This window comes from Lepidochelys olivacea, assembly GCF_965140295.1.
Source record: "Lepidochelys olivacea isolate rLepOli2 genome assembly, chromosome: 8".
NCBI classification, from domain to species: Eukaryota; Metazoa; Chordata; order Testudines; family Cheloniidae; genus Lepidochelys; species Lepidochelys olivacea.
In genome coordinates, this window is record NC_140418.1 from 21,216,612 (window position 1) to 21,230,084 (window position 13,473).

Sequence of the window (13,473 nt, forward strand, 5' to 3'; positions counted from 1 at the left end):
GTCACATTTCAGAGGAAGTCTGCGTAAGAGCAGATAACTTTGAGCCCATAGTCAGAGCGCCTGCTGCTCCCATTTCAAACCCAGCGAACCAGTGACTCAAGAAAGGGAATCTGTATGTCGAAACCAGCGCTGCCCTGCGGGCCCATTGTTCTAAATAAGCAGCACTTACACCAGAGGGTCTCAAAGAGCTTCACATAAGGATAAAAAGAAAAGGAGGACTTGTGGCACCTTAGAGACTAACCAATTTATTTGAGTATGAGCTTTCGTGAGCTACAGCTCACTTCATCGGATGCATACCGTGGAAGCCGCAGCAGACTTTATATACACACAGAGAATATGAAACAATACCTCCCCCCACCCCACTGTCCTGCTGGTAATAGCTTATCTAAAGTGATCATCAGGTTGGGCCATTTCCAGCACAAATCCAGGTTTTCTCACCCTCCGCCCCCCCACACAAATTCACTCTCCTGCTGGTGATAGCCCATCCAAAGTGACAACTCTTTACACAATGTGCATGATAATCAAGTTGGGCCATTTCCTGCACAAATCCAGGTTCTCTCACCCCCTCACCCCACCGCTTTCCGGGGGGGGGGGGGGGAGAAAGGAGGGGAAATGAGGCACACAGGCAAAGTGATTTACCCAAGAACATGCAGGTCAGTAGCAGAGCGGGGAACTGAATTCTGGTTTCTGGACTGGGAGTCTAACCCCTATGCACTGAACTACGCTGCCTTCCCCAAGTGACTGCACTGGAGAGGCCAAATCCAAATCTGCTACAGTCAGGCGAGTTCTCTTCTACGGAGTTCCACGTGCTCACTCCAGATCTGAATTTGGCCCTAGGTCCTCCTACTACATGAGCTTTAGAAAAATGGCTATAGCATACATCCCAGAATTACACTATACATAAGTCACATTTACAATCCCACTAAGAGGTTTGGAATTCAAGCCAATTGTTTCCAGTCACGTTCATAAGAATATTTTGCACTTACACCATCCCCTTGTATGCTTGAAGTTAGAGCTACTATTACCTGCCAACTTCACCTACACTGCGCTGAATGACACGGCTACATCTCCACAGTCTGACAGCTGTATCACGGATCATCGACCCACCCAGCCAACCTAGAAAGCAGCTTTCAGGACACCAGATGCCCGCAGACCATACCATCAGACTTGGGCTGTGTTCTGGTATACAGCATTTCTATAACTTATGGCTGGCCATTTCCCTGAACTCTGCTTGCTGGAGTTTTGCTAGGCATGACAGAATACAACGTGGACATACTTCCACACAGATTGGTTTTCACTCTAAGTGCGTCACATGCTTGCACTGCTATCCATACAACTACAGTTCAGATTTACAAGACAGACCAGTGGTAATTTGAAGTCTCAAGCCAACTTCTGATATCAATTTCCACATTAATAGATCAGAATCTGCCCCATAGATACGGGGCAGGGGGCAGGAGAAGAGAAATCATGTGAAGGTAGACTGAAAACCAAACAATTATAAACAAGGAATCTGTGTCCATCTAAGTTTCTGACCTTGGAGCCAGGACAATATTCCTAATAGTAATGAGAACACACATCTCCGGGCTGAGTAACTGAAGCTATAATCACTCTCTACAAACTGCCAGCTGTAAGAAAAGGGTCATTAAATGTAACTTCTCTACTGCCTTGTGTTACATGTAATCTGGCACCCCTGCGGCCTGCCTCGGTTTCCCTCTCTGTAAAATGTATCATAAGGGGGTTGTTTTTTAGGGGTGGAGGGCACTGAGAAAGCACCAGAATGGATCAATGTTGGTAAAGCACCGTATATGCATTTATTGCTTGAGCCATGCATTAGGATTGATGAGGAAAGCATTTTGGACTATGGGAACCTACTGCTCCAATTTATAATGCAGACTTGTTAAACAGCAAAGCAATTTGGGGTTCACCACTCTAAAAGAAAGCATAGTTTAGCCACCAATCCACTGTCTTCAGCACACATCTCCCCAGCTATAGGGGCTCCAGAGAAGGAACATCAGCCAGCTATCCAGCCAGAAAAAGTGCTGGTGCATGAAGAAGTAGGGAACTGAAAAGCATTTCTGCCCTCGAGTAAAATACTCTCAGCTGTTCAGCATTTAAAGAGCTAGCAGCATTTCAGAGGCAGTCAGTTTTTCCACAGAAGTTCACCAACGTAAGAGACCTTCAGGAACTTCAGTGCCCAGATGCCAAGAATATAAACTGCCTGATACCAATCTGATTATGAACCACAGCAGCTTACTCCAAAGTGCATCATGTTGCGCCTTTAAGCCCACACTCATGGCCATTTTCACACCAAGGTAAATTTATCCCTGGACTGCTGCTTAACACTGAAAAAAGTAGAGAGCTGCCACTGGGGTGCCCAGATTGTACTGACGAGCGATGGATGGAATTATAGCCCTGGTATTTGAAATCCTCAATGCTTTTATGACCAGCACCCACCTTTCTGGAGATTAAGTCACTAAGCAGCTGAGACTGACAGCTTTTGAAAAAAGTAAATACAGAAGGAAGATAGGAGCATGCACTTACCACTGGGAAACGTATCAACTAAAAGTCACCCACTGAAGCACATCTACAGAACCAAGCAAAGGATCAGAATCTAAGGTTACAAGGCAAGAAGAGGATTTAGTTGTAGTTTTGTAGAGAGCGAGGTGGCTGCCAGCCATGTTACAGCTGAACACACTGGGAATATCCAGAGCAAGAGAACATATTTCTAGGATTACACGCAAGAGGCAAAGGCAAAAAAAGTTATTGCTCGTGTTATGGACATAAGGAATAAAGACTGAATACTGTAGAAGAAAGGATCTCTACCAAGGACTATGTATAAGAAATGTCCAATCTTCTTTCTACATATGGCCTCCCCACCAGACAAGGCAAAAGGGTTGGTCTGGATTCCAGTAAAACAACCCTGTAGAATGCAGAAGTGAAAATACTGGATTGCACAAAACCTAGTCTAAGTGAAAGGCCAAAGAGATCATCATCTCATGAGCTATTGCAAAATTCAGAGGCTGACAAATCCATCCAAGAACTATTAGAAGTGCATTAGAATGCACATTCTACCAGAGGCCAGGTCTTGCTGTCCATTGAAAGAGAAGGGAGTCATGGGTATGGAGGTGATGTAAGGATAAGGCTCCAAGTGAACTTACTCTTTTTCATTATAAAAGGAGAGATCACTACTGAAAGCATTTTTTTTAAAACAAAGCTTTATCAGTACTATAGCACATTCTTCCTCCATTTGCTTGTCAGCACTTCCAAATTACCCACTTACTCCTCCCAAAGCAAAGGCTGATCTTTCTAATGTTGTACTGGAATAACATTACTCCATTTTCAGGGTGCAGTTTGCATTTTCTATCACTTCTTCCCTCCCACTCCCCCCCCCCCCCAAAAAAAGGCTTTTCTCTGTGTTGAGAGGAGTTTGACGCTTCAAATCTCTTTGAACAGGAAAGTCCAGTTACTTTGTTTAAAACAAACAGAATGTATGTTTATCCTCTCTCATCAAGCGCTGCATTTCAAGGTTGATAATCTCAATAACAAGACTTTGCATGCAGCATGGTCACATTGTGTAGATCTAGTAATTGCTCGTTCAGATATTTCTCAGGGACAACACCATGGTTAATTGCTTTCAAATGAACTTAGCCTGAGCTGTCTGCATCAATAAATTAACGCACTATAGAGACCCTAGAGTTAATGTTCATATAACAGTCAGATAATCAATGAGAGCTGAAATTAGTTTCCTAGTTGACAAGCCCCGTAGAGTCACTTAGGTTTGTCACAATAAATGATGTATTTTTATACCCTCTGAACTCAGTGTTTGGGACCACCCAGCAGAGCGCTATGACAAACAGCAGAGACAGGGATATTAAAAAGGTCAGTGCTGCAGAATGAAGCACTAAGGATGCAACAAGAGTCTCGTGGGATTCCCAGCACTCTGCTGGGAGGCACCATGGCACAGGTAAGCCTAAACTCACGCTGGAAGGGCAGAGAGACTGATCTGTGAGTGAAACAGTGAACTCCACAACAAAAACTCGCTTACTATTGGCAGGGGAGAAGAGATATACACCAATATCCTTTAGTTGTTGCTTTTTAAGAGGAATCCCCACCCGCTCCGCTGGGTGTTGGAACTAACACTTGTTAACACCTGGTAGTAAAATGAGACCTTGACTGACATTACCCAACTCTTTGCATGCAATGACGTTGGTCATTCATGTCCTTTGTCCGTTCTGTGCAAGCAGGAAAATGGAGTGGTGGGCACAACCACTGTGCCAGGTGACTATGAATCCATTTGTACAAAAGGAGTGAAAATCCGGCCCTATCCCAATCAGTGAGAAAACTCCAATTGACCTCAACAGTCTGAGGTTTTCACCCAACACGTCACCCTCATTCTAACCTCGTTACCTCTACCAAAGCAACATGCTGGCAGTACTGAGTGAGCCAGCCAGCGTGTGTGTGTTAGGTTCTTACCCTACGTTCAGCTGAATCACTGGGGTTTCAGATCTCTAGTACAAGAGTTGACCAATAAATCCTCCTAAGGGAGCTGTTCCACCCACAGGAAGAGGAGGGGGAAGTACTTTCCTGTAAAAAGGGATTCAAGGGTTGCTTTATGAGGAATTTTATACAAAAGATCGTAAGCATTAAGGTGCAAATGCCCAGTCATTCCCTCTGCACATGAAAGGAGGAAGATTAATAGCACTGGGTAAGAACCCGTCTTGGGACAACAAGAAACACTGGCAGAGCAGGCCTGATTTGTATTTCCTTCCTACCCCTCTTCAAATGCAAGTCAGCGTGGAGGTTCAACACTCCCTACTATTTTGAGCCTACTGGAAATGAGGCCTACCTAGATAGGCTCATTAACTCTCTTCATCACCCCACCTCTTATAATCCTCTCTACCTTCAAAAGCACCACCCTAAACCATCAGCAGGCTAGACCTGGTAAAATTTTACCCCAAACCAGAAAGAGGAAACCTTACTCTACCCAGCAGCCATTGCTGCCCGAGCACACACACAAGTGCTTTCATTTCTGTTCACGTGTTCCTATTTGTGCCGCAAAGCTTACCAACATAAAGCCCTCTCTCTTATTCTTGGACCGCTGTATTAAATTATGGTGACCACCACTGACCTGTATAACTCTGCCTCTCTTTGAACAAGCATTAAGCCGGGAGCTTAACAACACGTTTCAATTTAAGGCTCTGTCTGATCAATTCTTTCCTCAGTCTCCTTGGCATGTTTCCTTCCCTGCTATCCCCATCCTTGTTTACTTATGTCAAATCCTTCAGTGCTTCATTTGGCACTAGATTCACTGGGAGAGAAATGGAGTGCACCATAAATCATGTGCAATGACTGCTCCAGTTACCAGGCTATGAGTGAGGGAGGGTAGCTTGTTTCTAGGGTCTATCTTGCTACATGGCCTTTCAGGAAGAGACATGTGTGTGTAAGTGTGTGTAAAAAACGCTGATCCTTAGCAGTATGGAAGGAAAAGTGTTTTCCTCAGGGAAGGTGTGAGGAGGGAGAGAAGAGAAGAGTTAGTGATGCCTCACTTTTCAATAGCACTGTTTAACCACAGTTTATCAGTCCTCACAGACTGACAGGCCAAGGTGTCATCTGCAGAATGAAGAAACTGAGGCAGGCAAGATAACATCACACAGCTCTTGAGACAAAGAAGCCCAAGTCCGTGGCCCAACAGTCCTAGGTGGTAAGCACTAGCTGAGGCACAACTCCCACATAAAATGCATAAGCAAAAGCTTTCAGCCCACTGTGTGTGATTTAGAGCCTTCTGGTAAATATGGTGCAACATATTGGGTTCTGTCCCATTAATGTAATTTCAGCCAGGATTAGAAAAACCACGGTCCAACTCTTAATGAGTTGCACCAAGATCAGTTACTCCGGCAACCATGGAAACCTTATGGAAGGATTAGGGGAAGAGAAGTGGTTTGGAAAACAAATTGTGAAATGTTAATGAGAAGCAGAACACATATCCCCCAGCTTTGCAGAGTAGGTGCAATGAGAAGTCACACAGTCAGAGAGCGGCAAAGAGTCCTGTGGCACCTTATAGACATATTGGAGCATAAGCTTTTGTGGGTGAATATCCACTTCGTCAGATGCATGACGAGAGAGTCAGAGAGATCAGCCAATAGCTGTGGATCTCCCAGCTCCAAAACATCACAAGGACAAGCAAAAAATGTGATCGAAGCATGATACAAGACCCTGATACACAAGTGCTTCCTCACTGAGGGCTGAAGGAGAACCCAGCACCATTTCTCCTGGAAAGTGGAGGAGAGATTAAAAGGACTAAAGCAATGGCACATCAGACAAAGATGGGTGGCAATTACAGGCCTTTAAGGACTAGCTCAGTATTGCTTCTCACGCACCAGTTTGTGCCTACGTACCATGGCCCTGAGTGCATCAGAAGTGGCAAGGCCAAGCAGCTGCCTTTTTCTTTGTTGATCCTTTTAAAGTGCTGCCCTGCAGCATCTGCTCATGAGCCTTCTGCTCAGGTCATATTTGTGGGTATGGGGCAGCGTGACTAGCAAATGGATTTATCTGATAATGCATCTGCTCCTTCCCGGTGGGGGGGGGGGGGGGGCTCATTGCTTTGAAGCAGGGGGAAGGGATAGAGAAGATTTAAGAGACAAGGATCCACTAAAGAAGAATCCCCCCGCCCCCGCAAGGGATAGAGAAGATTTAAGAAGAACCCCCGCCCCCCCCCCCGCCAGTCTCCTGGAGATACTCAGCCAGCATAGACCCAAGAGCTTTGTAACACTGTGCACTGCTCACTATTAACCTCTTCCTCCCCGGGGAGGAAGCCTGCCTGCTTCAGTCCAACCCACAGCCCTGGCTTTGTCAAAAAGCCTTAAACGCTAAAGAAGAAGAAAAAAAAAAAACATGCGACCACTTGTTGGAAGTTTCCTAGCAACTTTCTACATTGAGCTGGGTGCAGAGGAAGCTCACAGCTGAGCAGCGGGTTGAATAGCTGGTGTGAGTCAGTGCCAGAGAATGAAGCTTAGGCAGCCAAGCCTACAGTATTTTGGGGCACGTTTTGTTCAGCCTTTCTGCGACATGCCAGAAATGTGTCAGATCAATTGGGCCCTTGTAGGAAAAAAATTTGCTCTTCGCTTCCCTACCTCTGCAGTTAGAAACCCAACAATCATTGCTGGTGTACTGAGCTTGTGAATTGCTTCTGCTCTACAGCACAGATCCTCTTGAAGGACTTTGGTGATGGAGATGGGTGGCATGCTTGAACCTGCTTGCAAATGTTACACAAAACTCAATACCGACAACAATACCTGCAAACACTTTAGAAGTTCCAGCACACACACACTTCGCCCAGCAGGTCCTCCAGGACCTCCTGTGTGTGCAATTTCAGTCACTGTTTCCAAGATACAGGAATGCCAGGCAAAAGTGTCTCAAGTTAGGTTAACTAAATACTTTTGCATGAGATCACAATAGGTAGCTATTGAGGAAGTGAACACAAAAGCAATAGAATGCTATTGCAGCTGACAAGAGATGTTTTATGGCCTTTATACTTTGTGAGGTGGCTGCTTCGGGAGCTGTTTTTCTGTAATTAAGTCAATTGAAACATAATAAATTGGACTGACTTAGACTTCACTTCCAAGCAGAAGCAGTTCCCTCAATATTCTCCTCACAAATGGCAGACTGCCCCACCGTGACCCCACATCGCTGAGAGAGCACTGGGATACAATGCTCAGGCATCGCTTTAGAGGCAAGGGACCTGGGGGTTGTCTTAACTGAGAACTAAGCAAAGCTGGGAAATGGGAATGAAGTCTGAGACCTAGTGTCAGGCCAGACAAACTAGAGTGTGAATGATCCAGTTAGTTAAGCAAGGGGCCTTTGCTAGTTTAACACCGTATGCATCTCACCCTTTAAACTCTCCAATACCTTAAGCATGCCAGCGTCAATGCTACATCACTTTCTTAAGAGAAATGTTTGCTGAAACTTAGCATGAGGGATAAAAGACCTTGGGTAAAGTTTTCAAAAAGTGACTTAGGCACTTAAGAGTTTAAAACCCACTGAAAGTCAATAGGTGCCTAAATCACTTAGATGTTTTTGAATATTGTATCCATGTTTTAATCCAAGTCTTCAGTTGCCCTATGTGGGGATCCTGGCCACACTGAAGTCAATGTGAGTTTTCCCTTTGATCTTAATGGGGCCAGGATGTCATCCATAGTGGTTGTTATTGTAGGGCCACTAGGATGCGGATACCCATTTACTAAGAAAGAAGCAGCTTCTTCCCCTCCCCCATTTTAAACGGAAAATAACCCCCTTGCTGTTCGAAGAGACAAGGCCAAAACTAACAGGTCAAAATGTGACCTTACAAAACATGCAAATATTTTGTGAATGTTTTATGATACAGTTGGAAAACTAATGGGGTTTTTTAGAATGACCAGCAACTTAGAAACTTAACATGCAAGTCGGTAAAACTGCATGGAGATATTTTGGCAGAATCAGGCCCGAGTTACCAAAATCTACCCCAAAAAGTCAGAGTTGCAGTTTTAATTAGCGAGCGTTGAGGCAGGTAGGAGAGGAAACAGTCCAAGCACTTCTAATGTATCTATCACCATGGGATCCAGGCACAACCTGCAGCTATATGGTGCATAGTAAATATGCTGTTTTATTTTCATTCTCTTTCCCCACACCAAGTTTTAAACAGTAGTTATATTCTCCAGGGTACATAATATTACGCACCTTACTGCCATCACAGACTGAGTAATTAGAATAGATTTTTTTTTAAATTGAGGTGGAGAAGAAGAAAAAGAGGAAGCATAAAACAATTTCTTTATAAAGGAGACACTACTTTGTGTTCCTGAAGTTGCAGTCAGATGGTCTCTGGGGCTAGGTGGGGCGGAATATCATCTATATAGAACCTTTTACTGAAAGCCCTTTGTTCAGGAATTCAGATTAATGCATTCGGTTTGCTGCAAAACTGGCATTGCAACTGCAAGCAGCAGGACAGATCACACTATTGAAGGGGCCATCCTGTCCACACCCTGCCACAGGCAAGTGTTATCAGGGGAGTAGGTGTTCTCCTGTGTGCATACTGGAACACAGCGATAGCATTTTATAAAAGGCATAAACACAGCAAAACTATCCCATGATTAAATACAGCAAGTTCTAAGGGAAGAAGTCTTTTGACATGTACCTGTCAGCTTGTACATGCACTCGTAACTAGCCCCTTTGATATTCGTGACACTGTAAGCACAACACACTAATAGTATTTGCAAGATGGAATTGCTGGACCAGGGCTCAGAGTCTCCTTTACTTCTTACACACCACTACTGATTTAATCAATTGCAAGCATAGTGTACACAAGCCCGAGATTAGTATACAGAGGAGCCAGCTCAGCTGCCTGAAGTTGAAGCAACTAGCTCCACTCCAGAAAACTAAAAGTCAATGGAGCTATGGCTGTACGTTGTATAAGACTTGTCTTAGTGCAGCCATAGTGAAGAGCGTGAATAATCCATGATCACCATCAAACTTCTTTCTCTAGTAATCACTTCCTTTGGAAAAGGGCGGTGGTTTTAAAATCCTACAGTTATCCTTTGTATTTATCGGTCTCCAAATCTAGAGGTATTGGAGGCTGCAAAGACCCTTTAATAAAAACTGAATAGCATTTACAGCTAATGAAGGCTTCCTGTAGCTATAGGCCTGCTTTTACAGGGCCTGATCCAAAAGACAGAAAGGCTCCCACCGATGTCAGTGGATTTTGGATCAGGCCAATAGCAAAGTGTGTTTGAAAGGTCACATTTCCAGCTGACAATGCAGTACCCACACTATAGTTACTTATAACACCAGAGATTACAACAACTGACAGTTAGAGGGAAACTGCTCCTCACGCCTTGTCCTCCCCTGCCACTTTTCAGCTTCTTAGAGACCCTGTTCCAATTTGTTGTTATTCTCCCCACAATCATATTTTCACTCTTTTGAAGGCATTCATTCCCCTGTCTTTGTCTGAAAGACTCACACAAATGGGGCAACTGATTATACAAGGGAAAGAGTTAAAGCGAATATCGACAAAGTGCCTTCCAATACACAAAGCAGGATGAAGCCAGAGAAAAATATTCTACTTTCTAACCTCAGGTGCTATTGGTAACAGCAGGGTAAAGATTTCTGAGAAGAGTAATTGTTAAGATGGTGCCACTTTCAGCAAAAGTTTTGCACTATTAGATCATTAATGCTTAAGAAAATGAGGGTTTTCTAGCAACATGAGACAGACAAGTAATCATTCCCAGGGGCTCTGGCAAAGCACCTCAGTCCTGATCTGCAGCCCACCTGCTTCCTTCACATATGTGAGTTTTGACCCGTTCTTCAGCAATATTTACTTATCCATCAAATTCTTTGGCAACTTTGCAATGTAAACTGATGCTTATGAGTAGATTCAATAAGACACCTAAATTCATCTTTTCCGACTCCAAACACCCTTTGAAGCCAGGTCTTGTAATACGGCTGGAACATCAACCCTCTTCACCATTAGCGACAAGTCTCTAACTGTCTGAAGTGTCCATCCCCACTGTGCAGGCTTGTTTGTCTGGTAGTCAGCATCGCACAAGCCTGCTGTTTGACATGCAATAGAAAGTACAACAGAGTATCTGGCCTTTGAAAACATGGTCCGGTAACATACAGGTTAAGCACTCATAGCACTGCATCTGTCCCTGCTGTCAACGGGTATGTCTCCTTTGCAAATTCCAAGAGATTCTCACCGTTTCAAGAACCACAGTGATATGAATATTTTTATCACTGGAAGCATACAAAACTTGCATGCCGTCTTCTGAGTGCTGACTTCTAAGTAAGATCTCTTCATTCGTATTACCTAGAGGCTGGGCAAAGAACACCCAGCAGAGCTATTAAAGTATCACTCAGAAAACAGCATCTCACCTCTCCTTGCACCTACCACAGGGATGCTTTCTTCTCTCCCACCCCCTCATGCAAAGTACCTAGCTTCTCATCAGTTTCTAGTCACAGTAGCTAGTGGGATCTGCAAAGCTGACTCCGGCTCCCGAAAGGATTTTTCCTGCAATGCTGAAGACAGCTCTAGATTTGTTTAACAAGTCAGGAGACAAACTGTGAACAAGCCCTGGACAACAGGGCACAAAGATCTTTCAGCCCACAATGCTGCTAAGATTTGACAGAAAAGGAAAGTAAAGAAGGTGATTTGCCGTGTGTTGCTGAGCTCTGGGACAGCCTCTGGAGGTGCCCTGGTCACCACCTGCGACATCTGCTAGGACACAGCTTTATCTCAGCTGACACATGCTGGACTAGGAGAGGGTTTGGGAAGGACAGAAGGAGGAAATGGTAGATATAACGCTCAAAAATAAATCGGCACAATTGACATATTGTTATTTCTACTTATGTAGATTCTTGTCAAAAAGTTCCTCCGCTCCAGGTTCTGTGCAAATACACCCCCCTCCCCCCCCTCCCCCCGGCAGCCTCCAAAGGGTGTGTGGTGTCTCCCCACAGCTTCCCCACACTGCACACACAGACCTCAGGCCACCTGCACTCAATGGCTAGTGGCTGTAAGATGCCAGTCAAAGGACCCTGGAGAATGAACTGTAAACACAGCCAAGGGGGCCTTGTCATCATAGTTCCGGAGCGTCTTAGCCCTGCCCGAGGGCCACAGCTTTATGTGGAGACTCCGAAGAGCGAGGCGGGGAAATGGAGCCCCCTGGCCATGGCCTGAGCCCCCTCCCCACCCGTCCTCTTCGCTGCTTCCCCCTAGTCCTCCGGGCTGCCCTGCACCGCTCCGGCTGTAACCTTTCCCCACGCTGCCATGCCACAGCCGCAGCAAGGCCAGGGCACCCACCCAGCCACCCACGTGCCTGGGGGTCTCAGTTTCCCCCAGGCCAGCCCCGCCACATACACCCCGGGGGGCGGTCTAGGCACGTTCCCCCAAGGGTACCCCCAGCATTGCCCCCGGACCCACCTTGTACACTTTGCCGAAGGCACCGTCCCCCAGCTCCCCGACGATCTCCCACACCGCGTTGGGGTCCAGGTCCCGGCGGACGTGCTCGTACTCCTTGGATCGCCTCCTCTCGAAAGTGGAGAGGCGCAGGATGCGGCGGAAGTTGGCAAAAGCCATGGTGCTGCCTAGGGCTGGGGTCTCTCGACCATACAACAGGCAGAAGGGGACTCCGGGGAGAATCTGAGCCGGTCAGTGCCCGCACCCCGGGGACACAGGAGAAAGCCGGGGCCGGCAGAGCAGAGGTCGCCTGGGGAGATGGGGCGAAGGGCGCACTGGAGCGGAGCGGCTGGGGAGTCGCAGGACTGAGGCACTTCCCAGCCCAGCCCCCAGATCCAGTATCCCCGGGCGAGCCGCTGCCCAGCCTAGGAAGGTGCCGTGCCCCTGGGCAGCCGGGATCCCAGGGCCCGGCAGATACGCCCTGCTTCTCTGCCTGCGGGGCGGCGGCCGCTGCCAGGACCGAGGCGTGGAGCTGCCGGGCACAGAGCTCCCAAAGGGGAAGCGGCAGCCAGCGACTGCCCGCGGCGCTCAGAGCAGCTGGAGCTGCTGCCCGCCCGGCGCGCTGCGGAGCTTCCCTCGGGACCAATACACAGAGCGGGGAGGGCGGCGCAGCCTCAACCCGAGCACATGGGAGCCAAGGCCGCTCCACCTGCCGGAGCTTCGCTGACGCCTGCCCATTGGATACACAGTGTTCTGTTGTCCCCGCCCCAAGCCTGCTCGATACTTTACATTCTGCTGGCCCCGCCCCTGGCCATCAGTTTACCCAAAAGGGCACTGGCGTATCTCTCGCCATGCAGTTCCACTGCCCCCGCCCCCTTCGCGGGGAGCACTGGGAAGTGTAGTTCTCACTCTGCCTTCAAACCAGACTTTGCCATTGAAATGATGATTTGAAGAATTGCTTTTCGGTAGTAGTTACAAAGACCTGAACCATGGAGCTCTGGACTGGTGCATGGGGTTGCCTGTCTTGCAGAAACCCAGAAGGCTCACACCAAATATTACAGGAGGAGGTGCTGTGAATGAACTGTATGTAGGAGAACGGAAACTCTGATTTCAGACTGGGGCACACACAGGGCAAGTCTGTCTAGGAGAAGGAAAACTGTGCTTTCAAATCCAAGCAGTTTAAGCTCATTAGCCTTGGAAGGCTAATGGACTAGGGTGGAATCACTGATACCTGTTCCTAGCAGGCCAGCAGGTATTCCCTGGAAGTAGGGAGGGGGAAGGAGGTTAGGGTGGACTGGCCTAAAAAGCCATTACAGCCAAAATTTACTTGTTATAGAAACAGTACAGGAAGCTAAACTGACATGGATTTTGACACAGGCCTATCAAGCCTAGCAAATGGAAATGGACTTGGATTTCAGACAATAGCTAAACATATTACATGTATTGCAAGCTGGAATGTTAGAGTTCCATTCATTCCAGGCCAGACTGAGCTAATAGCAGGGGAGTTAAGAGATACAAGTTTCCTTTGCTGCCATACAAGAGACAGATTGGCT

At 46.7% G+C, this 13,473-nt stretch overlaps 1 protein-coding gene across 2 annotated transcripts in view; it reads right to left on the reverse strand.

The window, feature by feature from the left end:
• The window catches only part of STK10 (serine/threonine kinase 10), a 93,660-nt gene that overhangs the window by 59,121 nt on the left and 21,066 nt on the right, over nucleotides 1-13,473 (reverse strand). The window contains exon 1 of one of the 2 annotated variants that reach the window (XM_084637429.1): nucleotides 11,945-12,648. The exons of the other annotated variant lie outside the window; for it this stretch is intronic. Within the exon in view, the coding sequence (XP_084493555.1) occupies nucleotides 11,945-12,100 (156 nt within the window). The 5' untranslated portion in view covers nucleotides 12,101-12,648. Of the gene's footprint in view, nucleotides 1-11,944; nucleotides 12,649-13,473 lie in introns of those variants that run through there. 2 annotated transcript variants of the gene reach the window in all.